At 49.1% G+C, this 26,422-nt stretch overlaps 14 protein-coding genes across 14 annotated transcripts; 8 read left to right on the forward strand and 6 right to left on the reverse strand.

Annotated features, from left to right (window-relative positions):
• Positions 1-272: 272 nt before the first annotated feature.
• Positions 273-2,129, forward strand: TPS1 (alpha,alpha-trehalose-phosphate synthase (UDP-forming) TPS1; the record flags this gene model as incomplete). Its single annotated transcript, XM_037282115.1, has 1 exon — positions 273-2,129. One exon carries the CDS (start codon positions 273-275, stop codon positions 2,127-2,129), a length of 1,857 nt encoding a protein of 618 aa, XP_037138010.1.
• A 285-nt stretch (positions 2,130-2,414) lies between these two features.
• On the forward strand, positions 2,415-3,617 carry PTC4 (type 2C protein phosphatase PTC4; the record flags this gene model as incomplete). Its single annotated transcript, XM_037282116.1, has 1 exon — positions 2,415-3,617. The coding sequence occupies one exon, from the start codon at positions 2,415-2,417 to the stop codon at positions 3,615-3,617; it is 1,203 nt and encodes a 400-aa protein (XP_037138011.1).
• Positions 3,618-4,032: 415 nt separating this feature from the next.
• CBP6 (Cbp6p) lies at positions 4,033-4,512 on the forward strand (the record flags this gene model as incomplete). The annotated part of the gene is made up of 1 exon (XM_037282117.1): positions 4,033-4,512. One exon carries the CDS (start codon positions 4,033-4,035, stop codon positions 4,510-4,512), a length of 480 nt encoding a protein of 159 aa, XP_037138012.1.
• A 24-nt stretch (positions 4,513-4,536) lies between these two features.
• Positions 4,537-5,376, reverse strand: MUD1 (Mud1p; the record flags this gene model as incomplete). Its single annotated transcript, XM_037282118.1, has 1 exon — positions 4,537-5,376. The coding sequence occupies one exon, from the start codon at positions 5,374-5,376 to the stop codon at positions 4,537-4,539; it is 840 nt and encodes a 279-aa protein (XP_037138013.1).
• A 146-nt stretch (positions 5,377-5,522) lies between these two features.
• On the reverse strand, positions 5,523-6,899 carry TEF2 (translation elongation factor EF-1 alpha; the record flags this gene model as incomplete). The annotated part of the gene is made up of 1 exon (XM_037282119.1): positions 5,523-6,899. The coding sequence occupies one exon, from the start codon at positions 6,897-6,899 to the stop codon at positions 5,523-5,525; it is 1,377 nt and encodes a 458-aa protein (XP_037138014.1).
• Positions 6,900-7,539: 640 nt separating this feature from the next.
• Positions 7,540-8,313, reverse strand: MRL1 (Mrl1p; the record flags this gene model as incomplete). The annotated part of the gene is made up of 1 exon (XM_037282120.1): positions 7,540-8,313. One exon carries the CDS (start codon positions 8,311-8,313, stop codon positions 7,540-7,542), a length of 774 nt encoding a protein of 257 aa, XP_037138015.1.
• A 328-nt stretch (positions 8,314-8,641) lies between these two features.
• Positions 8,642-9,571, reverse strand: HG536_0B02040 (uncharacterized protein; the record flags this gene model as incomplete). The annotated part of the gene is made up of 1 exon (XM_037282121.1): positions 8,642-9,571. One exon carries the CDS (start codon positions 9,569-9,571, stop codon positions 8,642-8,644), a length of 930 nt encoding a protein of 309 aa, XP_037138016.1.
• On the forward strand, positions 9,570-10,646 carry OPY2 (Opy2p; the record flags this gene model as incomplete). The annotated part of the gene is made up of 1 exon (XM_037282122.1): positions 9,570-10,646. The coding sequence occupies one exon, from the start codon at positions 9,570-9,572 to the stop codon at positions 10,644-10,646; it is 1,077 nt and encodes a 358-aa protein (XP_037138017.1).
• Positions 10,647-11,148: 502 nt separating this feature from the next.
• On the forward strand, positions 11,149-13,191 carry HG536_0B02060 (transketolase family protein; the record flags this gene model as incomplete). The annotated part of the gene is made up of 1 exon (XM_037282123.1): positions 11,149-13,191. One exon carries the CDS (start codon positions 11,149-11,151, stop codon positions 13,189-13,191), a length of 2,043 nt encoding a protein of 680 aa, XP_037138018.1.
• A 246-nt stretch (positions 13,192-13,437) lies between these two features.
• Positions 13,438-13,923, forward strand: LTP1 (tyrosine protein phosphatase LTP1; the record flags this gene model as incomplete). The annotated part of the gene is made up of 1 exon (XM_037282124.1): positions 13,438-13,923. The coding sequence occupies one exon, from the start codon at positions 13,438-13,440 to the stop codon at positions 13,921-13,923; it is 486 nt and encodes a 161-aa protein (XP_037138019.1).
• An 88-nt stretch (positions 13,924-14,011) lies between these two features.
• Positions 14,012-15,736, reverse strand: NOT5 (CCR4-NOT core subunit NOT5; the record flags this gene model as incomplete). The annotated part of the gene is made up of 1 exon (XM_037282125.1): positions 14,012-15,736. One exon carries the CDS (start codon positions 15,734-15,736, stop codon positions 14,012-14,014), a length of 1,725 nt encoding a protein of 574 aa, XP_037138020.1.
• Positions 15,737-16,379: 643 nt separating this feature from the next.
• Positions 16,380-20,549, forward strand: LYS2 (L-aminoadipate-semialdehyde dehydrogenase; the record flags this gene model as incomplete). Its single annotated transcript, XM_037282126.1, has 1 exon — positions 16,380-20,549. The coding sequence occupies one exon, from the start codon at positions 16,380-16,382 to the stop codon at positions 20,547-20,549; it is 4,170 nt and encodes a 1,389-aa protein (XP_037138021.1).
• Positions 20,550-20,589: 40 nt separating this feature from the next.
• On the reverse strand, positions 20,590-22,818 carry RAD16 (DNA repair protein RAD16; the record flags this gene model as incomplete). Its single annotated transcript, XM_037282127.1, has 1 exon — positions 20,590-22,818. The coding sequence occupies one exon, from the start codon at positions 22,816-22,818 to the stop codon at positions 20,590-20,592; it is 2,229 nt and encodes a 742-aa protein (XP_037138022.1).
• Positions 22,819-23,430: 612 nt separating this feature from the next.
• CYC8 (transcription regulator CYC8) lies at positions 23,431-26,334 on the forward strand (the record flags this gene model as incomplete). The annotated part of the gene is made up of 1 exon (XM_037282128.1): positions 23,431-26,334. The coding sequence occupies one exon, from the start codon at positions 23,431-23,433 to the stop codon at positions 26,332-26,334; it is 2,904 nt and encodes a 967-aa protein (XP_037138023.1).
• Between the last annotated feature and the right edge of the window lie 88 nt (positions 26,335-26,422).

The raw sequence follows: 26,422 nt of genomic DNA on the forward strand, positions 1-26,422 counted from the left end.
GCCAGAGCTCCCGGGGCGTTTCGGTGTCCGGGAAGCCTATTCGTCTCGCATGGGGCTTAACAGGTTCCCTTGGAGATGCAGTTGCGGTTGGATCGTAAAGATCTATCAGTCGGTACGCTTCTGTCTCAGGTCTGTTACAGTCATTTGGTTATGGAGGCTGGAAGCAAGCGTTTGCTGTTTTCTGGCTCAGGGGCTACCACATCGTCTATATACTTGAGAGCGATAGCAGTAACGTAAACAGCATACAAGGCATTGGCGACTGAGGATAGAAAATGGTAGATCTCGACAAGGAACGACCTCTCCAGGATGTTGGAAAGAATTATCTGCAAAATTTTGATGAAAACGGCCGGACAGAAATTATTGCTCGAAGAACCCTGATGACTGGGCTTCTAGGTGGCAAGAGTCGATCCAATGCTGCCAGATTCGCAATTTTGGCTTTGCACTTACTGGAAAACTATCGAAAACCGTCGCGTGGTGAATGCGAAAAGGGGGAAGCAGGGGCCTGGTCGGTCGCAGCTAGGAATTTTTGCGAGAAAGAAGAAGGGGGAATTGCTCAAGCCGTATATAAGCGCCTGAGAGGATCGATTTCGGGTTCGAAGCCGTATTTTGAGCTGGAAAAGGACGATTACCAAGAGATGGCTGAACTAGCGAAGGGAAAAGAATTGCGCACGACCAACACCGAATCTCACAGCGATAAGCCTGCCCCCGGTAACATCATTGTGGTATCGAACAGGTTGCCCGTGACCATCAACAAGAACCAAAAAACTGGTGAATATGAGTACAAAATGTCGTCCGGCGGGCTGGTGACAGCACTGCAAGGCTTGAAGAAAACTTCAACATTCCAATGGTACGGTTGGCCTGGTCTCGAAATCCCAGATGACGAGAAGGAGGGGGTGAGAAAAGATCTGCTCGAAAAGTTCAATGCTATACCAATCTTTTTGAGCGATGAAATCGCAGATTTGCATTACAATGGGTTCAGCAATTCTATTTTATGGCCTCTGTTCCACTACCACCCCGGTGAGATCAACTTTGATGAGAACGCATGGCTAGCATATAATGAGGCAAATTTGACGTTTGCAGAGGAGATCTTCAAAAACATACACGACAATGACGTCGTTTGGGTTCACGATTACCATTTGATGCTATTGCCCGAGATGATCAGGGAGAGGATCTCTCAAACAAAACTGCAAAACATCAAGCTTGGATGGTTCTTGCACACCCCATTCCCCTCAAGCGAAATTTACAGAATATTACCGGTAAGACAAGAGATCTTGAAAGGTGTCTTGAGCTGTAACCTCATCGGGTTCCACACGTACGATTACGCCAGGCATTTCCTTTCTGCGGTACAGAGAATCCTGAACGTGAATACCTTACCGAATGGTGTCGAATATCAGGGCAGGTTCGTGAACGTCGGGGCCTTTCCTATCGGTATCGATGTCGAAACCTTCACAGATGGTTTACGGAAGCCTGAGGTTAAGGAAAGGATCAGCAAACTGAAAGAGACTTTCAAAGGATGCAAGATCATTGTCGGGGTCGATAGACTGGATTACATCAAAGGTGTCCCACAAAAGCTTCACGCCTTGGAAGTGTTTCTAAACGAACACCCTGAATGGATCGGTAAAGTAGTGCTCGTGCAGGTGGCCGTGCCAAGTCGTGGCGATGTTGAAGAGTACCAGTATCTGAGATCAGTCGTCAACGAATTGGTGGGCAGAATAAACGGTCAGTTTGGTACTGTCGAGTTCGTTCCCATCCATTTCATGCACAAGAGCGTCCCCTTCGAAGAACTGATTTCTCTGTATGCGGTGAGTGACGTCTGTCTAGTCTCCTCCACTCGTGACGGTATGAACTTGGTCTCGTACGAATACATTGCATGTCAAGAGGAGAAAAAGGGCTCTTTAATATTAAGTGAATTTACCGGTGCTGCTCAGTCCCTGAACGGAGCATTGATAGTAAACCCCTGGAACACTGACGAACTCTCCGACGCCCTCAACGAAGCATTGACGCTACCAGAGGAGAAGAGAGACGCGAACTGGGAAAAGCTGTACAAGTACATTTCCAAGTACACCTCCGCCTTCTGGGGTGAAAACTTCGTCCACGAGCTGTTCAGCACCTCGGACAACGCCGAGTAGGATCAGTCATAGGATATCCCGCCTAAATAGAGAATGATATAGACTACGTCTTGTGTATTCGATATGAGTTTTCGTTCAATAGCACATTGAAGGTCTTCTCGTTCCGTCACCTCCTTGGCGAAACCAAAGTAGTAGAGGTAGTTAAAATTAACGATGTAAGATCAAGACCAACTGATTTCTTCGCGCTCTATGAATCCCATCACTCGAATCCCAAATCCCGAGGTTGGCACGCAACTATAATTTCATAGAATCAACCTTACGGCAGCAGGTCCTAGGGGCATAAGCATGGGACAACTTCTTTCCCATCCGCTGACTGAAAAGGAGATAGAATATAACGATTATAAGAATAGTAGTCATGGACATTCATCGGGATCTGGTCATAAAAACGATCAAGTCGGTATACCTCGTTATTACAATTGCGTAGGATCTATGCAAGGTTACAGATTGACTCAAGAGGATGCTCATTTAGTACTGAACGAAGACAAGTCGCTGGTTGTGACGTTTTATAATCCTTTTGAGGGAAAATCCGAGCTATTGAAGTTGAGCGTATTTGCGTTGTTTGATGGCCACGGCGGTGATGAATGCTCCAGTTTCCTTAGCGGTGCTCACCAGAAAAGCTCCAAGAACGGGATCGCCAAGTGGATAGCATACTCCTTTGAGCATCATCAGTACGGGGCACTGCTGAGTGAAGCTGTGGACGCATCTGTCGAGGATGGCGATAGCGGTATCAGTCCGCCAACAGCGAAGCGAGGGTTCCGAACTTTGGTTGGTTTAATTAGCCAGGTGCTGAAAGATGCTTTCTTTCTGCAGGATCAAGAGCTTTACAAACATTTTTCGAACAGTTCGTGCGGATCCACAGCGGTGGTCGCGATAATAATCAATCAGGAGAGCCTTTATGTGGCCAACTGCGGTGATTCTCGTTGCATTCTCTCGTCCAAGGCGCTGGGCATCAAAACCATGTCATTCGATCATAAACCTCAACATATCGGTGAGCTGTTGCGTATCAACGACAACGGCGGTACCGTGTCCTTAGGCAGAGTCGGGGGAGTGTTAGCACTGAGCAGGGCGTTCAGTGACTTCCAATTTAAGAGAGCCGTTTCGTATACCCGCAAGTCACCGAAATCACATCACAGCACAGGTATACCTCCACAAGAGTCGCAGGTAACCGTGGAGCCTGACGTTCTGATGCACAAGATCAATTATTCCAAGGACGAGTTCCTGGTGCTGGGTTGTGACGGCATATGGGACATCTACAGCAACAAACAGTTGGTACAATTTATCAAGTATCATTTGACTCTGGGTGTTAATTTGGAGGGCATAGTGACAAAATTGCTTGACCATGGAATTGCACAGGCAAACAGCAATACTGGCGTTGGGTTCGACAACATGACTGCAATCATTGTAGTTCTGAATAAGCCAGGTGAGACTTTGAGCGCTTGGTACGCAAAGATGAAAGTACGGTTAGAACGTGAACGCGGGTTGAGCTAATCGCCCTTATCACATCTTTTTTGCATGTATATCTACTTATGATATGTATATTGATGAATGATGCATAGAAATCGGTTCTTACAATGATCGAGGCATGATGCCAACGTGCTGCAGCATGCAAGCGATGCCGACACCGAACTAACTAGGTACTCTTGGCTTTCTTCGGAACAGGACTTTCTCTATGTGAAGCATGCTGTTTTCTCAAGAGGATTAAATAAGAACTATGTAGCAAAAATCGATGTAATTACTAGACCATCTCTAAAGTCTATCATTCTTAGATCTAGCTTGTTGTAGGCCTTTTTCCAGTAAGTGTCTTCCATTACTGTCAAGCCGGTAGTAAAAAATTGACCGACGCTAGTTGTTAACTTAACGGCAGAGCAGTACGACCAATCAGTCTAGAGCCAGTGTTTCAGTGATGTCTTCATCTCAAGCCGTCAGAGACGCCGCTAAACAGTTAGTCTCTGTGTTGGAAAGGTTCCCAGCACAACGTATAAGACATATAGTTTCCTTCAAGGACTCGCAAATCGAAAGGTTTAAGAGAGTAGCTGGTCTGTCAGTTGATGGCGGTTCTGGTAATAATAAGAAGGCTTCCATCGAAGAAATCAAGGATATTATCAACCGGACTTCTGGCCCGTTAGGTTTGCAGAAGGATTTGTTAAAGAAGATGCAGGCAGCATTGCCTGACGATGAATTGAGCCTTCAAAGTATCGAAGAACAGATAAAAGCACTCAACTCTTTGACGAGTAACAAATACAAGAATTACTATGATGTGGGCGACAAATTGTACAAACCTGCCGGCAATCCGCAGTATTACCAAAGGATCCTTGACGAAATAGAGGGCAAAAAGAAGGAGACATTTATGAGTGCATTCAGGACAGTCGTATTCGGTAAGTAAAAGTGGAGAATTCGTGTACATAGGCTATTTGGCAAACTCTATATTTATTTGATGACCGTTCCAGCTATGGCTGGCACCAAGCTTGTCTCTCGTCGCGGCAGCGGCCTCGATGGATTCGTACTCGACGAAGGCCAACCTCCGTACCGCGACGAGTCTAACCTCGAGGAGTGCTGCCGACCGAAATAGCTCGGTGATTGCGCTCACCGTGGTGTCGCGCGGCAGGTTCTGCACCAATAGGACCTTGTTGGGTGGATTCTCTCTCAGTACAACAGGCTTTTCGCCCGTTTGTTTCTTCCTCGGTTCCGAAACCTGCGGTCTCTGATCCTTCACGGTTTCGGTGACTTTGCCGATCTCCTCAGCGGAGAGTCCCTTCTTTCGCAGCTTACATCTCAATCTTCTCAGTCTCCTCTGCAACCGACGGCTTTCCTTTAGATCTTCATTTGAATCGATCCTGCGCTGCATCTGCCGCTTCTTCAATACATGGTGCAGCAGATCCTGATCGGTTACCGCCAGCCCCATGAGTGAGTTCTTGGTGGCAAACTGTACTTCGATTAGGCGTCCCTTCACTTTCCAGTCATGCTCAAACCTGGATTTAAAGCTATTGGCAGACTCGTGGTCTATGAAAGTGATAAAACACTGGTTCTCCAATCGAACGGACCTCGAGATCTGTATAATGCCCAGTGTTTCGTCCAAGAGTCGTAGTGGGCCGTTACCAAAGGTTTCATTTGCAGGAAGAGGTAACGATGGATCGATAGCGAACTTGTTGTGAGGGTTTATGTGATTCAATAGTAGCCTGGTGAAATTAGCATTGCTGCGTGGACGACGTGGTAAATTCTTCAGGTAGAGACAGTTGTATTCCACCATACTTGGTGTTCCTACTGTGAGTAAACTTGCAAAACGGCTTCTTGTTTGAAATAGTAAAATCTTGATATAACCACACTAAATAAGGACAAGGACTATAAATTAACTAATAGATAAATGACAAAAGTTTTAGAGAAACTTCAATCAGCTTATTTCTTAGCAGCCTTTTGAGCAGCCTTGGTAACCTTACCAGCCTTGTCGGTCTTGACAACGGACTTGATGACACCGACAGCGACGGTTTGTCTCATGTCTCTGACGGCGAATCTACCCAATGGTGGGTAGTCAGAGAAAGCTTCAACACACATTGGCTTAGATGGAACGAACTTGACCAAAGCAGCGTCACCAGACTTGATGAACTTTGGAGAGTCTTCCAACTTCTTACCAGATCTTCTGTCGTTCTTCTCCAACAATTCGTCGAATCTACAAGCAATGTGAGCAGTGTGACAATCCAAGACTGGAGAGTAACCAGCAGAGATTTGACCTGGGTGGTTCAAGACGATAACGGTAGCGTTGAAAGATTCAGTAGCCTTTGGTGGGTCGTTCTTGGAGTCACCACAGACGTTACCTCTTCTAATTTCCTTAACGGAGACGTTCTTGACGTTGAAACCAACGTTGTCACCTGGCAAACCTTCTTCCAATTGTTCGTGGTGCATTTCAACGGACTTGACTTCAGTGGTGACACCGGCTGGGGCAAAAGTGACAACCATACCTGGCTTGATGACACCGGTTTCGACTCTACCGACTGGCACAGTACCAATACCACCGATCTTGTAGACATCTTGCAATGGCAATCTCAATGGCTTGTCAGTTGGTCTGGCTGGTGGCTCAATGGCGTCAATGGCTTCCAACAAGGTCTTACCCTTGACGACACCGGCCTTGGTCTCCTTCTCCCAACCCTTGTACCATGGAGCGTTGGTGGTGGCTTCAATCATGTTGTCACCGTTCCAACCAGAGATTGGAACGAATGGAACGGTCTTTGGGTTGTAACCGACCTTCTTGATGAAGTTGGAGGTCTCCTTGACGATTTCTTGGAATCTGGACTCGTCCCACTTGACGGAGTCCATCTTGTTGACAGCAACAATCAATTGTCTGACACCCAAGGTGAAAGCCAACAAAGCGTGCTCTCTGGTTTGACCGTCCTTGGAGATACCGGCTTCGAATTCACCGACACCACCAGCAATGATCAAGATAGCACAGTCAGCTTGAGAAGTACCAGTGATCATGTTCTTGATGAAATCTCTGTGACCTGGGGCATCGATAACGGTGACTTGGTACTTTGGAGTTTCGAACTTCCACAAAGCGATATCGATGGTGATACCTCTTTCTCTCTCAGCCTTCAATTTGTCCAACACCCAAGCGTACTTGAAAGAACCCTTACCCAATTCAGCGGCTTCCTTCTCGAACTTTTCGATGGTTCTCTTGTCGATACCACCACACTTGTAGATCAAGTGACCGGTGGTAGTAGACTTACCAGAATCGACGTGACCAATGACGACAACGTTAACGTGAGACTTCTCCTTACCCATCTTTGAATTGATATAGCAGTTGGCTGTGTTTCTGTACTTTCCAACAAAGAAAATCTATAGAAAAAGAGTGGAAAGAAAAGGGCAAGAAAACAATTATGAGAGAAATATTTGCAAATATATACTTGAAAACTACAGAGAAGGATCAAAAATGCAGATTTTTCCATCTCTCTTATATGATTTTTGTCTCTCAAGACGACCGCCAAATTTCTCGCTGTGAGCGGCCGCTCGCACAGAAAATTTTTCACTGCGTGCTGGAAAAAGCAAAGCGCCTGCTATGCGGTGTCCGGCTGCTGCACATCCCGCGCGTCACAGATTCGGCTGAGAATCTCGTGGAACGCGCGCCACGCGGTGCGTGCGTGCGTGCCCTCTGTTCCGAACCCGTTTTAATTTTCTCCATTTCGCGACATCGGGCGTACCGGGTGCCGTGTCTGGGGGGTTGGGTGTTTCATATCGTCGAACAGTCACACTCGCAGCGGCGCCGTGCCGAGCGACTGCGACGCGTCGTCGCCCTCCGAGACTTCGAGCGCGTCGAGCAGTTCGTTCTGCCGCTCCATGTCCCTGAGAAACGCCTCGCGGCCCGCCCCGTTGAGGCTGATCGGACCCGTTGCCCGAGAAACACGGCCGCCCGTCAGCGGCGCAATCAGCCGCTCCCGCCGGAATGGAAGTGCGTCTTGACCTTCCCGTACAGCCAGCGCCGCCCGCCGAACTCGACCAGGAAGAACACCGCAAAGATCCCCACAAAGATCCCCAGTACGTTCACCTCGTTCGACCGCGCCGAGGTGGGGCACGCGTGCACGCTGCGCACCTCAAAGAAGTACGCACAGTCGTGCACGCTGGCGACAAAGGTGATCTGCGCGTTAGAGGCGACGTCGCGGTCGCACATAAAGCTTAGCACCGTGGACTTGCGGTCCACGCCGTTCGGACACAGGGCGCCATTGTCGTACTGCAGCGTAAGCTTCTTGGCGCGCGACAGCGTGGGGTGGGTCGCGAAGTCACCGATCGACACCAGCTTCTGCGAGCGCGGATCGACGTAGTACGCGCCCGTCGTGTTGTGCAGCTCCGGCTCTTGGTCGGCGGTTACGGGGCTCGAACAAACGCCGAGCGTGAAGTTCGTGTAGTACCCCCAGCCCGAGACGAGCCAGCGGGTCTTGGACGGGTCGCTGTGCTGGCCGCTGCCGCGGCTGCCGCGCGGATTGTTTGGCGTAGACGACAGTTGCGAGAGGTCAATAAAAGTGCCAGTGGTTGGGTTCATAACGGCGCAGAACAGGTCAGCTTCTTCATGATCGCCGCCCGGGGAGGGCTTGTTGTCGGCAGCGTCGGTGATCCTGTCGTGGTAGTTTCTCACACATGTCACCGCGGTGACCAGCGTGAGCAAGAGCAGCACCACCTTCCACAGTTGGTTTCTTTTCAGCATTTTGCGGTTTGCTCTTGGCTCTTCGGTGTAGCTTGCTTTGAAGAGTCTCTTGGCAGGGCTCGCGCTGCGAAAAAGGGCGCTTGTTAGGGGAACATAGGATATATAAGGGCAGGTTGGATTGTGTCGGATCGAAAGGTGAGATGAGGCTGTAGGAGAGCGTTGCAGGATGTTTGTTGATTTGGTTGTTATGAGTTCAGAGACGTGTGCCGCTACGTGCAAGTGCGGGTCGAGCTGCCAGTGCAGGGAGAAGGACCATGCCAGCTGCGGTTGTGCCACTGGGAAATGCACGTGTTCCTCGGCCGGGGCCCCATCTTCTACATAAGCTTGTTTAGGTTTGTTTAGTGTTTAAGAAATTGAACAGGTAGGGGACGTCCTTGGCGACTGTCTTGGCGATGGTCGCGTTCTGCATCCATTTGGGTACATTGCCGCCAGCGTCGCTGGTGGTACACATGAGCCATTCCAGCTCACCGGTGTCGCGGTCGTAGGCGAGCCGCTCGACGCTGGCGTAGTACGCCGCGGTGTGGTTTTTCTCGACCGAGCTTTGCTTCATCGGTACTTGCGCATTTAAGGAGACTATCAATGAGACTTCGCGGCCTGTCTCGTCGACATACGGTGCGATCGGGTACACCCACTCGTTGAAGTCTCGTATCGAGAGCGGTTTCCCGAGATTGTACTCGAGATTGACGAGCGCCCAGCCGGAGTCGGTGACCTTCAGGATCTCGCAGTCGCTCAGCACTTCGATGTACTCTTTTTCCAGTCTGGACCGCCGCGTTCTGTCGGGCATGGCCCATTCCCCCGTCTTGGTTCTCTCGCTGCCGTTGAGGTAGTACACCATTTTCTCGTACAGCGCTTCGTCGATCGTGTGTTTGGACTGGCGGCTCAGCCAGTACTCGGACCCGTGGTATGTGTGGAACGTCTGGACCTGGAAGTCCTCGCCGTTAGGGTTCTTGAACTTGTACAGTTTGCCCCTTTTCCAGTTCTTCAGCACGTCGCTCGCCATCTGGAGGCCCCCGTTCAGGATCTCGTCCCTGCCGCTGGGAAGGTCGTTCTCAGCCCATGGCTCCGCACTCAGACCGAAACCCATGGTCTGCGGTACCACACAGGCGTGTGAATTGTTGATCTGAAACAGATGGACCAAGTATAGGGAGTTTCGCGATGCGCGGCGGGTAACTCGTACATGGCTTGGATCGGATAAAAGATACGCGTAGCCAGATCTAACGGTTAGATCCGATGCGTTGTGCTGTGAGACAGGCAGCATGAGTGTGGCTAGTATATCGAGCAGCGGTGACGGGACTTCGTATTCTGTGGTGAGCTCGACCGGGCTGGTCCTTGCCGATTCGAGTACGTCGAGTTGTGTGGAGTGCGGGACTCCCCCGCCATGTCCGCAGTGTGCTAGCGATGAGTACTGTCTTCAGACCGAACAGACGTGTTCGGAGTGCTCTACTACTCGCTGTGTCAAGAAGAACGGGTCGTCGACCAGCAGTCTGAACGGCTCCGGGAACCAGTCCGGTGGCGCGAACGGGAAAGTGGTCGGTGGTGTTGTTGGGGGCGTTGTCGGGGGCGTTGTGGTGCTGGCAGCGTTGCTGCTATTCTTTCTGTACCACAGATATTGGAAAAAGGCACTCCGCGAGAGAGCGGAGGCCGCCAAGGCCGGCACCGGCTCGTACTTCATGGATGACAACGAGATGGGCGATGCTGACGACTTCACAGACAGCGAGAGCGAAGAAGAGGACCTGCTGAGCGAAAACAGACGTCGCTCGCATCACCCGCACGCGGTGGACCGCGAAACCTTCGCTGCGAAGGGCCCACCGGGAGCAGATCACTCCGACAGGCACAGCACCGTGACAGTGCAGACCAGGGCGTCCAACATTCTGCCCATTGCGTACATCCCCGGCGTCACCAGCGGCGGCGCGGGAGGCTCGCGAGCCTCCCGCCTGTTCCGCGGCCTGAACACCTCCAATCTGAACACTGCCGGCGACATGAGGTCCCACATCACTCTCGGCTCGTCCATCCTAGGCGGCATCGAAGACGAAGAGGAGCAAGCGGACCACGACACCAAGAAGGAACCCCAACGCAACCGCTCGCAAGACAACCTGACAACAGCCATCAGAGCCAGACCAAAACTGGTCCAAATACAGGAAGAAGAAATACCGGAGAAACCGAGTCAAGACCACACTACAAACGCCGACAGCCAGCGCCCGGAACAAGCAAGTTCGGAAGACGACGACAACGGCAGTTTCATCCTCGATGTCGCCATCGGCGACACCAAGAGATCATCGCCCACCGCGAGCCACGCCTCTTCACCCTTCGAAGACAAGTACCAGATACCATAATAAACCAATCTACATCGGCTAGCGTCCCGTGGTCACTCTGAACGACAGGGAAACCCAACGTGAAAAAAAGAATACTATGAACGGCTCGTTTCTTTTGCAAAGTGAAAAATTTACCCAACAAGCTGCTCAAGCTGGCTTATCGTCGCTGTTTCTGCAGCCGTCGGATTGGATCGTTGCTGTCGTAGCGTCTGACATTTCTTATGCACGCCGTGGTCAGTGGGGAGCGTGCGTGGTACGAACAATCAGTGGCCCAATTCTGTATGACAAAGAGCTGACTGGTGCTGAGGTCGAGGTGAGCGAAACCGCGCCGCTTACTCAGGCACGGATCACCATTCTCGGATATATATAACACAACTTATTGACTTTTGTTGCGAAATGGGGGGCTCGAACGGTTTCCTTCTGAAAAGAGGTTTCGTTACGACTTATAATCCTTTAGAGGAATTGTCTCTTGTTTGATCCTCACAGCATCAAGCAATCGTTTGAAGCCAGAAATATAGTAACGATGGTTGAATACACCGACATTGACAGGCTAGCTATCTCTACCATCAGATTGTTGGCAGTGGATGCCGTGTCCAAGGCGAACTCTGGTCACCCGGGTGCGCCATTGGGGATGGCACCAGCAGCTCACGTTTTGCTGAGACACATGCGTATGAACCCAAAGAACCCAGATTGGATCAACAGAGATAGATTTGTGTTGTCCAACGGTCATGCGTGTGCTTTGTTGTACTCTATGTTGCACCTGACTGGCTACGATTTCTCGATTGAGGACCTGAAGCAGTTCAGACAGTTGAACTCGAAGACTCCAGGCCACCCAGAGTTCGAGTTGCCCGGTGTCGAGGTCACGACAGGTCCTTTGGGTCAGGGTATCTCGAACGCAGTTGGTATGGCCATCGCTCAGGCTAATTTGGCCGCTACTTACAACAAGCCGGGTTTCACCCTTTCTGACTCCTACACCTACTCGTTCTTGGGTGACGGTTGTTTGCAAGAAGGTGTGTCCTCTGAAGCCTGTTCTTTGGCCGGTCACTTGCAATTGGGTAACCTGATTGCCATCTACGATGACAACAAGATCACCATTGATGGTGACACTGATGTGTCGTTCACTGAAGACGTGTTGAAGAGATACGAGGCTTACGGTTGGGAAGTTCTGACCGTTGAAAACGGTAACGAGGACTTGGACGCCATCTCCAAGGCTATCGAAAAGGCACAACAATCCAAGGACAAGCCCACTTTGATCAAGATGAGCACAGTTATCGGCTTCGGTTCTCTGCACGCCGGTTCGCACGCCGTTCACGGAGCGCCATTGAAGGCTGACGATGTTAAGCAATTGAAGAAGAAGTTCGGTTTCGACCCTGAGCAGTCCTTTGTTGTCCCACAGGAGGTGTACGACTTCTACCAAAAGAACGTCGCTGAACCAGGTGCCAAGTTGAACGCTCAGTGGGACAAACTCTTCGAGGAGTACCAACAAAAGCATCAACAGTTGGGTCAAGATTTGGCTAGAAGATTGAGCGGTAAGTTGCCAGAAAACTGGTGTTCTAAGCTACCAACCTACGCTCCAAAGGACGGCGCTATCGCCACCAGAAAATTGTCAGAAATCACTTTGGAAAACATCTACGCTGAATTGCCAGAATTGATCGGTGGTTCCGCTGATTTGACCCCATCTAACTTGACCAGATGGAAGGAGGCCGTTGATTTCCAACCTCCTTCTTCCGGTTTGGGTGACTACTCTGGTAGATACATCAGATATGGTATCAGAGAGCACGGTATGGGTGCCATCATGAACGGTATCTCCGCTTTTGGTGCTAACTACAAGCCATTTGGTGGTACCTTTTTGAACTTTGTTTCTTACGCTGCTGGTGCCGTTAGATTGGCCGCTCTCTCTGGTCACCCAGTTATCTGGGTTGCCACTCACGACTCCATCGGTTTGGGTGAAGACGGTCCAACCCACCAGCCTATCGAAACTTTGGCTCATTTCAGAGCTATCCCAAACTTGGGTGTCTGGAGACCAGCTGACGGTAATGAAGTTTCTGCTGCTTACAAGAGCGCTTTGGAATCTAAACACACGCCACACATCATCGCTCTTTCCAGACAAAACTTGCCACAGCTTGAGGGTTCTAGTGTTGAGAAGGCCTTGAAGGGTGGTTATGTTCTACAGGATGTTGCCAACCCAGATATCGTTCTTGTGGCCACTGGTTCTGAGGTCTCTTTGTGTGTTGAAGCTGCCAAGATCTTGAAGGACAAGCACGTTAATGCCCGTATCGTGTCCTTACCTGATACTTTGACTTTCGACAAGCAATCTGAGGAATACAAGTTGTCTGTTCTCCCTGACCGTATCCCAATTCTCTCTGTCGAAGTCCTAAGTACTGCTGGCTGGTCCAAATACGCTCATCAATCCTTTGGTCTAAACAGATTTGGTGCTTCCGGTAAGGCCGCTGACGTTTTCAAGATGTTAGATTTCGTTCCAGAAGGTGTTGCTTCCAGAGCTGAGAAGACCATTGCCTTCTACAAGGGCAGGGAAGTCGACTCCCCATTGAGAACTGCTTTCTAAGAAGCTGAGAAAATATTCCTATGCTATAATGAATTATATTTGATAGAAAGTGTCTCGGAGGTCGATATAGACTACTCCATTTAAGTAAGTTATATCAGAATGACTTTGCTATTTAAGCATACTTGTAACTTTGCTTTTGTAACTTGTTCAGATCCGAATAGTTTCTAAAAGGCCAGGTTGCTCTACTTAACAATAAATCTAAGATTCCAATAAATACGATAAATACAAAATAACTCTCTAACAATAATGACAGTTGATTCTGAACCCAAAATCTCTCTGGCTTTCGTATGCTTGGGTAACATATGCCGCTCACCTATGGCTGAAGCGGTCTTTAAGCATGTTGTTACTCAGAAAGGTTTGCAAGATCGCTTCGATGTTATTGATTCCTTCGGTACTGGAGGTTGGCACGTTGGTTCAGACCCAGATCCTCGTAGTGCTGCTTGCTGCCGGTCACATAAGGTCTTTATAAACCACAAAGCACAACAGATTCGTGGCTCCCACTTTGATAAGTTTGATTACATTATATGTATGGATGAATCGAATCTGAGGAATTTACAGAGATTGAAACCAAAGAATTCGAAGGCCAGTGTACATCTGTTTGGTGAATGGAATACCAACGGCAAATTCAGAAAGATAGTGGATGATCCTTACTACGGCGGTGATGATGGATTTGAATATAACTTTAAGCAGATCTCATACTTCAGCGAGCAATTCCTGGAAAAGGAACTGTGAGCCGAGAGCAGTACGCCATTGAACATTAAGATCATTAGAATGAAATTATTCATATACGTAGTGTATAATGAGTGATAGATAGGCTTTTCTAGAAGATCTTTTCGAAATCTTCTTCCTTGGGGACCATATCATTGTTACAACGCCTTGCTAACCAGCTTCCCTGGTAATCGAAATACCTCCAGGACTCTTCCTCTGACTGGGGTAGTCCTGGAGGGAGCTTTTCTACTTCTTTATAGTACCAACAGCGGTCTTTCTTACTGAATCTCCACTTTCGATTCTTCGACAGTTCCCTTGCGGCCAGGAACTGGTCATAAGTTCCCTGGTAATGATAGAAGATGAAAAATAGCGTATCAAGGTCGAATTTGGTAAATATTTTGGCCAAGGACGTCCTGGAATATATATCCTCGCCTGAGTTTTGTTCAGTCTTCCAACTGTGACTCTGACCTGACTGATCGCTCTCTCCATTCTTGCTATTCTGTAATTGCTCTTCTGACTGATTCTGAGCGTGGAATGGACCATTATCGTTGGGATACACAAACCTGATGGGCTCATTAGGAAAGAAAATTGAAGTCGGATGCGGCAAGGAAAGAGGCTTTCTATAAAAATGCGGCGAATCTGCGTCTAATGAATCAGGGCAGTTCAGCAAAGATGACTCCAATTGCGATACCATCCGCTCTGGCATATCATTATATGGCTGCATTAGCGGCCTCTTAGAATTGAGCCAGTACTTTAAACCTTCGCCGAACAGCGGGTTTTTGAAAGCATCGTTATCTTTGATATCGCGCTCAATTTGCTGACTGATCTGCTCGGATTTATCTGGCGGAAATGGAAGTTCTTCCCTGGATTGTGCACAGTCCGTCTCGCTTTTCTTAGTGGAATTGCTCGTGCCGTTATTGGGATGTGATAATCCAGCACTTTCGGGACTGGGTGACTGCGGGCTGACTGGAACCGGTGTTCCTCGTGTTGGAGTGCTGGCGGTGGATGTCACTCCCTGATGCTGTGCTTTCTTTTTTGGAGAACGCTCTGTCTTCTTAACTTGCTTCAATGAAGCGTTGTTGTTTCCGGTGGTAGGAATAGTGGATATCGTGGTGGCTACAGTGCCAGCGGCGGTTGCGGACGATGAAATGGCAATCGATGACGATACCTCCTTGTTATCCTCCTGGTTAGGCTTGCTCTCGCACCCCATATCTTCATAGAGCGTATCGTACTCTATGAAATCCGGCTCATCGTTGTTCTCGATGTAATACTTTATGTCGTCCTGATACTCTTCCACAGTTTCCGGTTCCATTTCATTGTTCTGCAGAAGCTTCAAGACGTTCTCCAGATTGTGAATATGAAATTCATGTCTCTCAACCTGCTCATGCTGGTCCTGAGCTTCATAACTTTCAAGCTGTCTCTGCAACTCGTCTAGGCAATCCTGAATGAAAACGAACTGGTCCCTCTTCTTCAATTCACGCGGATCTTTGATGATATCCGGGTTCGTCAATGCTTCTGTGGAAAACTGTTTCGTCTTCATCAGTTTCTCCACAGATTTGAATCTTTCCATCCCATTCTCAATCGCCCGTCTGTTTTCCTTCAACGCATCCTGCTTGTCCTTCACATCCTCTTTGCTCAACCAGGTCTTTATTTGATCGCGATGCTTCTGAAGCTTCTTGATTTCTCTTTTAAGGTCTGACTCCAGCTTTTCCCTATGAGACGAGTTTTCAGGGTCGGTTGATTGAAACTTGTCATAAACTTCTTCGAACTCAATAAGTCCTTCTTTAACTTTCTTAAGCAGCTTATCAATATCCTGCTGCAGTTTTCTCTGTGACATCTCTTGTTATTATACCAGCATAAGTATATTTTATGCACTATCTCGCTGACAAAAGTTGGTACTCTTGACGTAAACTAAACTGACTCCTTGCCAAGAAGCACAAATCGCTCTAAATCAATCTGTCCAAATGCTTGAACTTACAACAGTTTTGAACTCTCCACTAGCTGAAGTTTGAGACTACAGTCTTCTTAATGAAGAGGGACAAGGATATGAAAACTACCATGAAGTACGTCGATAGTGATTTTTCACTTTGATCAAAAGTTAGCCAACTTCTAAAGAGTTTTGAAGGCCAAGCTTCAAGACTTATAGATATTGGGAGAATCAGGATCAGTTCTGCTGTCAGCTTCCTGTAATCCTTGACACACAGTGCTTACTGTCGTAGCGACTCTTGCCAACTCTACGGGACGTGTTGAAATATGAAGCGTTTAAGAGTTTTTGATCGCGATTATCTTGCATTTCCTCGGGATTTTTCCCAGTAGCTCGACTGCCAGTAGGCTGCAGTCTGACTGATCGAAAGTTTCCGAGAAGGAAGTAACGTTTCAGTCATAGCAGCAGCTACCGTAAGATTTTTTGTGGTATTAAAGGTTGTGCTTCGCAGCTTGCTGGTTCCATAACAGGCGAGAGTAGCAAACCAAATTCCCCAATGTCAGCACACAAGTGGATTGACAAGTTGGACAATCCAACTCTCAGTGTCCTTCCCCAGGATTTCATAACTCCTCAGCAAGAACCTTTTGTTGAGCAAGCATCCTGTTCGGTTCCTGTACCGCAGCTCGATGCGCTGCCAAGCACATTACAGAATAAGTATGCATTGGCACTAGGCATTTGGACTGCACTGCTTTATAGATTGACGGGAGACGATGATATTGTGCTCTACGTTGCACAGAATAAGGTGTTGAGATACACGATACAGCCTAACTTTACGTTCCAGGATTTGTACAACACAGTGATTGAAGAATTGGCTAGCTTGCCAGATTCGAACGGCATTTCATTCGACTCATTGGCTGAAAAGGTTGCCGATGATAAGGATCTGGATAGACCGCCACGCTTCTTCCGTCTGGCGTTCTTGCAGGATCAGCGGGATTTCAAACTCGATCAGTTCAAGCACCATCTCTGCGATATGGCGTTCAGCCTTACAGGTGGGCAAGGCGGCTCCATCTTGGAGATCATTTACAACTCACTTTTGTACTCTTCTGAGAGAATCAGCATTCTTGCCGATCAATACGTGCAGTTCGCTTCTGCGGTTCTAAGCAATCCGCTTTCATGCATTACAAAGGTCTCGCTGATGCTACCATCTTCGACGGAGGTTCTGTTCGATCCCAAGGCAGAGCTGGGCTGGTGCGATTTTGTGGGTTGCATTCACGACATTTTCCAGGACAACGCTGAGAAGTTCCCAGAGAGAACCTGTGTGGTCGAGACGCCTTCCGCGAGCTCCCCAGTATCCCGCTCTTTCACATACCGAGACATAAATTGTGCTTCTAATATTGTGGCACACTATCTGATCGACACCGGGATTAAGAGGGGTGATGTGGTAATGATATACTCTTCTCGTGGTGTAGACCTGATGGTATGTGTGATGGGTGTCTTGAAAGCTGGCGCTACTTTCTCTGTCATCGATCCAGCTTATCCACCGGCAAGACAAACTATTTACTTGGGTGTCGCTAAACCTCGTGGTTTGATCGTCATCAGATCAGCTGGCGAACTTGATCAATTGGTGGAAGATTATATTAGCAAAGAACTTGACGTCGTATCGCGTATACCTTCGATTGCCATTCAAGAAGATGGTTCGCTGCAAGGATCTCTTGATGACTCGGCTGATATTCTAGCACCTTATGAGAAATTGAAAGATACCCGCACAGGAGTTGTTGTCGGTCCCGATTCGAACCCAACGCTGTCATTCACCTCTGGTTCGGAAGGTATTCCTAAAGGTGTTCTTGGCAGACACTTCTCATTAGCTTACTATTTCAACTGGATGGCTAAGAAGTTCAATCTTTCGGAAAAGGACAAATTTACCATGTTGAGTGGTATCGCGCATGATCCCATTCAAAGAGATATGTTCACACCATTATTCCTAGGTGCTCAGCTATATGTACCTGCACAGGATGATATCGGGACACCAGGGAAACTAGCCGAATGGATGAGTAAATACGGTTGCACAGTGACACATTTGACCCCAGCCATGGGACAACTACTAGCCGCTCAAGCTACTACCCCATTCCCAAAGCTGCACCATGCATTCTTTGTGGGTGATATTTTAACCAAACGTGACTGCCTGAGACTGCAGACTTTAGCTGAAAACTGTCGTATTGTTAACATGTATGGTACAACAGAAACGCAACGTGCTGTTTCCTATTTTGAAATCAAGTCTAGGGCCGAGGACCCTACTTTCTTAAAGAAGCTGAAGGATGTCATGCCAGCTGGCAAAGGTATGTTAAATGTTCAACTTTTGATCGTGAATAGAAATGACCGCAGTCAAATCTGTGGTATCGGTGAAATTGGTGAGATTTATGTCCGCGCCGGCGGTTTGGCTGAAGGTTACCGAGGCTTACCAGAACTAAACAAAGAAAAATTTGTCAACAACTGGTTTGTTGAACCGAACCACTGGGATTATCTGAACAAGGATCAAGGCGAACCCTGGAGGCAGTTTTGGTTCGGTCCTAGAGATAGACTTTACAGAACTGGTGACTTGGGTCGTTACTTACCAGACGGAAACTGCGAATGCTGCGGTCGCGCTGATGATCAGGTAAAGATTCGTGGTTTCAGAATTGAACTAGGTGAAATTGATACACACATATCTCAGCATCCGCTTGTCAGGGAGAATATCACTCTGGTGCGCAAGAACAATGAAAACGAACCCACATTAATAACATTCATGGTCCCAAGGTTTGATAAACCAGATGAGTTGTCCCCCTTCCAAACTGACATCCCTGAAGAGATCAAATCTGACCCAACGGTGAGTGGCCTAGTGGGTTATCACTTGCTGGCCAAGAACATTAAAGAATTCCTGAAGAAGAGGTTAGCCAGCTATGCTATTCCCTCCCTCATCGTGGTTCTGAATAAACTACCGCTAAACCCTAACGGAAAAGTCGACAAACCAAAATTACAGTTTCCAAGTAATAAGCAGCTAAACTTGGTGGCTCAAAGCTCTATGACTGATGTGGACGACTCAGCTTTCACTGAAATTGAGCGCCAAGTCCGAGATGTGTGGTTGAATGTCCTTCCAACCAAACCTGCTTTCATATCTCCGGAGGATTCGTTTTTTGATCTAGGAGGCCATTCTATCCTTGCCACTCGTATGATCTTTTCGTTAAAGAAAGAGCTACAGGTTGACTTACCTTTAGGTACGATCTTCAAATTCCCAACTATTAAGGCCTTTGCAGCAGAGATTTCTAGAATCAAGAGCTCTCGCGAAAGTGCTCATGCTAGCCAATCCGCTGTTGCATTCGACTATGCCAATGACGCCAAGGAATTAGCGGAAACATTACCTTCGTCTTACCCATCACGCAGCCCATTTATCAGACCTTCTGAAGCCACTGGTAAATCAACTATAAATGTTTTCGTGACCGGTGTAACGGGTTTCCTGGGATCTTACATCTTAGCAGATCTCTTAAAGCGTAGCACTCCTCATTACGATATCAAGGTGTACGCTCATGTGCGTGCCAAGGATGAGAGCGCCGGATTAGAGAGACTGCAAAAGGCCGGCGTAGTCTACAATACCTGGTCATCTGATTTTGAGAACCGAATTCAAATTGTTCTTGGTGATCTATCGAAACCAGCATTCGGGCTGAGCGACGATAAATGGTCGAAATTAACTGAAGAAATTGATGTCATCATTCATAATGGTGCTTTGGTTCACTGGGTTTATCCATATACAAAGTTGAGAGATGCAAACGTCGTTTCAACTGTAAATGTTATGAGCCTCGCAGCTACTGGGAAGGCAAAGTACTTCAACTTTGTGTCTTCCACTTCAACTCTGGACACTGATTATTATTTTTCATTGTCAGACAAATCAGAGGCTGAAGGCAAGACTGGTGTCCAAGAATCGGATGATCTGATGGGCTCCGCTGAAGGATTAGGTGGAGGCTACGGACAATCTAAATGGGCTGCTGAGTATATCATCAGACGTGCCGGTGAACGAGGACTTCGCGGCTGCATAGTAAGACCGGGCTACGTTACTGGCGCCTCTAGGAATGGTTCTTGTAATACGGATGATTTCTTGTTGAGATTTTTGAAGGGTTGTTTGCAGCTGGGAAAGGTTCCGAAAATCGACAGCACTGTCAATATGGTTCCGGTGGACCATGTTGCTCGTGTTGTAACAGCTACGGCTTTGAATCCACCAAGTGAAAATGAGTTTACAGTTGCGCAGGTCAACTCCCATCCACGTATTGCGCTGACAGATTATGTACTCGAACTGAGAAAATACGGCTATGACGTTACAGTGGAAAGCTATGACGAGTGGAAGAAAACATTAGAAAAATCAGTCATAGAAGAAGGCCAAGACAATGCTTTGTATCCGCTATTGCACATGGTCTTGGAAAACCTACCTGAGAATACGAAGGCTCCAAACCTTGATGACAAGAATGCCGTGACATCCCTGAAGAAGGACATTGAATGGTCAGGAGAGGATGTTTCTAATGGGAAAGGTGCTACAAGCGAGCAAATTGGAATTTACATTTCTTTCCTACGCAAAGTCGGCTTCTTGCCTGCACCAACCCAGGAAGGGACAGTCAAGTTGCCTGCAGTTGAACTCTCACAGCAGCAGCTTGAATTGGTCGCTTCGGGGGCGGGCGCTCGTGGTAGCTCAGCCGCCGCTTAGTGCAGGGAACCACCAAAATGAGGATATTATCGTACACAACTTAGTTATTAAACAGAAACTGTAAATCATCAGGGGTCAATCTATTGATAGCGGCCTCATCTTGATTGATGGTGGCATTGATCATAGTTGCCTTCTTTTCCTGTAATTCGATGATTCTTGATTCGATGCTGTCTTCGATACAAAATCTTGTAATCTTCACCGGCCTATGTTGACCAATTCTGTGAACTCTGTCTCCACTTTGCCATTCGACACTAGGATTCCACCAAGGGTCCAATATGAATACCTGGGAAGCTTCGCAAAGATTCAGAGCCACACCACCAGCTTTCAAACTGACCAGGAACACTTCGCAGTGAATGTTATCCATGAAGTACTTGATCGTTTCATCTCTTTGTGTCGGCGACATGCTACCCTGCAACTTTACGGTTTGGAAGCCAGCTCTTTTCAGTCTCCACTCGACTAGATCCAGCATACTTGTGAACTGGGAAAAAACGATGGATTTAATCGTTCTCCGGTCGCTCCGAAGATGGTATAATTCCTCTACAAGTGCTTCGATCTTCGTTGAAGATCTCCAGTTTCCCTGCATGTCCAGACGGCTGACAATGCTCTGTTTCTGAAACGATTCCATGTCAACCTCCAAAGCCGCTTGCGAAAGGTCGATGCTTAGGCCAATGTGGCACACCGGGCAGATTAACCGGCTGTTTTCCTCCATGAACGACTCGACATACTCTTTGATACAAAGTCGACAAAACCGGTGATGACACTTGGACTCGATTGGCTCTTCAGCTACGTCGTCACACAACTGACAAACAATGACGCTTGAATCGTTTGACGCAGAGCTCATTTTTTTCAACACGAGATCCGGATGATCAGCGAGTTGTCTCATTCTTGTGATGAGCGTGAAGATATTGGCATAGTTATTCAACACTACACCTTCCTCCACGTAGGAATTATACTTCCTCTTAACGTCCATGTACAGACTGCGGTACAGGTCCTTTTCGTGCTCGTTGAAGTAATCCCTCCGCACCGTGACGATTCTAGGCGGCAGCCCCAGGTCGTCAGCTCTTTCCACCTTGGTCCTGCGCAACATGACGTCCTTCAGCAGCAGCTGGATGTTATTCAGCGAGTCGAGCCCCAGGCCCTGAGCGCCGAACGTCTGTATGTTCTTCAGCATGAAATGGTTGAAGAAGCTCCGATGCTGCATGAAGACGTGTCCGCAGTAGTCGCAATGCATGTTGTCTGTGAATTTCCACTGCGCTGAGCTGCACTCGCACGCAAAACAGTAGTACCGCGAGAAAGGCTCCACGTTAAGAAACCGGATCAGCGAGTACATCTCGCCGATCCGATTCTGGAGCGGCGTGCCGGTCAGACACCACCGCTTCTCAGTGTTCAGCTCGTTAACCGCCTTCGCCGTGTTACTTGTCCTGTCTTTGATGTTGTGCGCCTCGTCCAGTATCACCCTGTGGAACCGCATGTTGTGCAACAGCGACCGCTCCTTCACCAGCCCGCTCTTGCGGCGAAACCCGTAGACCTGCTTGCGGTACACAGACTCGAGCACCGAATACGTCGTCAGCACCACGTCGACGCCCTCCAGCTCCTCCACCTGCCCGGTCCGCGCCGCCCCGTGGTACAGATACGTCCTGAGCCTCCCGCCCGTATGCTGCGCGATCTCGTTTTTCCACTGCATGAGCGCAACCGTCGGCGCCACCACCAGCGACGGCGTCTTCGACACGTCGTGCATCAGCAGCGCGATCGTCTGGATCGTCTTGCCCATCCCCATCTCGTCCGACAGCACCCCGCCGCGGTACTTGCTGTTCTCCTGCTGCACCAGCCAATGCAGCCCCTCCAGCTGGAACGGCAGCAGCCTCACACACATGCCGTCCGGCTGCCGCGCCTGCACGGGCTTCGCCCGCGGCGTCTCCCGCAGCCGCTGGAACACCTCCGCAAGCTCCGGATGGTGCTGGAACATCCGCTGCGTGCTCCTCTCAAACCTCGCTATCTTTTTCTGCTCGTCCGTCATCCTAGCCTTTTTCTTGGGAGCCGGCTTCCGCTGCCGCTCCGCAACCTTCTGCTGCCGCTTCGCAACCTTCCGCTTCTTGCTCAACGGCTCGTCGTCATCATCGTCCTCTCCATCGCTCTCCCTGCCCTCCACCGCCTTGTCATCCTCGCGCTTCACCTCCACCACCTCTCCGTCGCTCTGCTCCGCATAGTCAACCTTCTTTCGAGACGCCCTGGTCCTCCTCTTACGAATAAAACCGCCTTCCTGCGACATCGCAACGCTCCGATCTCTCTGCCAAACTCCAACGCCACCGCTCTCTCACACTCCTGCTCATATTCGCCAACCACCTCTCTCTGGTTTTGCCAAGCTTCCAACCTATGACGCCATTCGCTCTACAGGCTTCGATTGCCTCGAGCCCCGCCAAAAGAAACGCTCTTTAGCCTTCCAAACGCCAAAACCCCTCTCTCGTATAGCCCGCTTCCTGTTTGGGTAACCGGCCGTGCAGACAACTATCGGCAGCTATCTCATGCAGCCAGGGCTGCAAAGGCCACCCTGTGTGTCGCAGCTGAAGTGAATCAGCCAGCGATGGGTCTCTTCTGCGATGGCAGCTGGGCAGCTGGGCAGCATCGGATGCACATAGCGATTACGTCTCTGATTTTCTTTTTGCCATACATTTTATCTTAATTTTTTTTTTCAGGCAGTTTTTTCTTGGATTGCTTCTCTCTTGTTCTTCGTCGTCTTGTTCCCTATTCGGTCGGAGAAAGCACTACTTAGTTACCTTTGTTAATATTGTTGTTTCGTTTCCTGGATCCAGAGGTTCTTGGGTGAAGTTGAGGTTTTAAGTGAAGTAAGCCTGGAGTTCTCGGTTGGAAAGTAGGAGTGGGAATGAACGTTGGGATCGAGAGGATGTTGGTCACGCCAAGCCAGGAACAACAGCAACAACAACAGCAGCAGCAGGCAGCCGTGGCAGCCGTGGCAGCTCAGGAACAGGCGATGGATCCTTTGACACAGTCGACGGCAGAGACGTGGCTGTCGATAGCGTCGTTGGCGGAGACGCTGGGGGACGCGGACCGGGCAGCTATGGCGTACGATGCGACGTTGCAGTACAACCAGTCGTCGACCAAGGCTCTCACGTCGCTGGCACATCTGTATCGGTCACGAGACATGTTTCAGAAGGCGGCGGAGCTGTATGAGAGGGCGTTGGCGGTGAATCCCGAGCTGTCGGACGTGTGGGCGACGCTGGGACACTGCTACCTGATGCTGGACGATCTGCAGCGCGCGTACAATGCGTACCAGCAGGCACTGTACCACTTGAGCAACCCCAATGTGCCGAAACTGTGGCACGGGATCGGGATCCTGTACGACCGGTACGGGTCGCTGGACTACGCGGAGGAGGCGTTCGCCAAGGTGCTGGAGCTGGATCCTCACTTTGAGAAGGCCAACGAGATCTATTTCCGGCTCGGCATCATATACAAGCACCAGGGGAAGTGGAACCAGGCGCTGGAGTGCTTTAGATACATCTTGGCGCAGCCACCGGCGCCGCTGCAGGAGTGGGACATCTGGTTCCAGCTGGGCAGCGTTCTGGAGAATATGGGCGAGTGGCAAGGCGCCAGAGAGGCGTACGAACATGTTCTGCTGCAGAACGAACATCATGCAAAGGTGCTACAGCAGTTGGGTTGTCTATATGGGATGAATAATGTGCAGTTCTACGACCCGCAGAAGGCGCTGAATTTCCTGTTGAAATCGCTTGAAGTGGACCCTTCGGACGCGACTACGTGGTACCATCTGGGCCGTGTTTACATGCTGAGAAGCGATTACACCGCAGCGTACGACGCGTTCCAACAGGCGGTCAACAGAGACTCGAGAAATCCAATCTTTTGGTGTTCCATCGGCGTGTTGTACTATCAAATTTCGCAATATAGAGACGCTTTGGATGCATACACCAGGGCGATCAGGCTCAATCCTTACATCAGTGAGGTTTGGTACGACCTGGGGACTCTGTACGAGACGTGCAACAACCAATTGACAGATGCTTTGGACGCGTACAAGCAAGCTGCCAGATTGGATCCAAATAACGGCCACATCAGGGAAAGGCTCGAAGCTTTAACGCAGCAGCTAGCCGATAGCAGTCACGTTATCGGAAGTGCTAACCAATCAGCGGGTCCCAAAGGGGCTAGCGCTCAAAGTGGTGCTCAGAACCTTGCGTCGTCTTCAGCACCTCCTCCCGTCATGCTACAACCAACGCTGCAATCCACTGACCAGGGTAATCCGCTAAATGTCAGGCCTCCGACAGCTACCTTGTATGCCAACGGTCCGCTGGCTCAACAGCCGCAGCAACAACAGCAGCCACAGCAGCAGCAAATCCCAATTCATGTATTGGCTCAGGCGCAGCCTCAAATCTCCCAATACGCAATGGCAGTTCCTCAGCAGTCTCCCTTGACAATGTTGCCGCCCCCGCCACAGCATGCGCAGATGAAGCCATTGGTTGGCGTTCAGCAGGCGGGTTCTGCGTACCCACAGACTCAAGCTATTTACCATCAACCGATAATCCACGCCAATCAGCCAGCACCGGTGAGTAATGCTGACAGCCAGAATCAAGTTAGCCCCGTCCTACCGCAGAAGAGACATATAGACGGCTCCATACATACGCTAGTCGATGCTGCCGTTTCATCCAACGCTAGTGAAAACGAAAAATCGGCGCCAGTTAGCTCGGTTTCGCCATCCCAGGTGCCAACTTTACCGGCATCCCAGAGGAATCCTACTGAACATCAGCACAAAAAATTGAAGACCAAGACATCACCAAAAGCTACAGCCGCTCATCTGAGGATACGGTCAACCACCGTGAAGGATAAGGAGAAAGAAAAGGGCAAAGATAAGGCTTCGACTGCCAAACAGCGGAAAAATTCAGTTAGCAATGGTAAAGAGTCCAAAGATCCAAACAACGGTCCTAAAGCAAAATTATCACAGGAAAAGAAATCCGTCGAGAACAATGGCTTACCTGAGTTGAAGAAGGCCACCACAGCCGATAGCGCTGCTACGATCACAGCTCCGGCGTCCGCTAATGTATCAATACTTGCCCTTGGGTCCGAGGTACCGACAGGGTCCAGCATAGCAGAATCTGACGCAAAGGATATCAGCCGACCTGTCGTGGAATCGGTGCAATCCTCAAACGGAGAACTGGCTTCGGTGGAGGCAAGAGAGTCTGTGAAGCATTCGGCAATTGAAGCTGTGGCTGAGGCAAAAGCTTCAACTACTGTAGAGACGACAGAAAAAAGTGTATCAGCTCCATCGCCGGTAAGGATCGCAGAAACGGATGTGAGGCAAGTGGATAATACGTCCGATAAGACTATTTTCTCGAAGACATCGCCTAGCGGTGAAAGCGACATAGTCGCGGTGCCAACCGGGCCTGCTGTCTCGAATTTGGATGGAACTATTAAACAGGAGAGTGGGGCTCCTTCTACTGCCATTGACAACAAAGTTAAAGAGGCGAATGGTCAGCCAAACGAAGTTGTAAATAAATCTGCCATATCAGATTCTCCTAAGAACACGGTCGAGGCTGCAGTGGAGCATGTTCAGCTTGCAGCAGGGACTAGCGGTGAGCCGGAGACTGTAATCAAACCCAGTGTAGAGGCCATGGAGAAGTTGCAAGAGGAAGCTAGAATTCGTGAGGAAGAGGAAAAGGAAAGGCTGGAGAGTCAGAACAACAACAAGCCTCAATCGGACCTAACCAATATAGCGAGGGAAAATGTAGTTAGAGAGATAGAGGAAGATGAGAATTATGATGATTAAAATTGAGCTCAATGATTAGTGCTCGAGATGTCAATAGATATGTTATATAATGTAAACATAACAGGAGAACTTAATGGTCTATTGACCA

The sequence above is a fragment of the Torulaspora globosa genome, chromosome 2, assembly GCF_014133895.1.
Source record: "Torulaspora globosa chromosome 2, complete sequence".
Classification (NCBI taxonomy): domain Eukaryota; kingdom Fungi; phylum Ascomycota; class Saccharomycetes; order Saccharomycetales; family Saccharomycetaceae; genus Torulaspora; species Torulaspora globosa.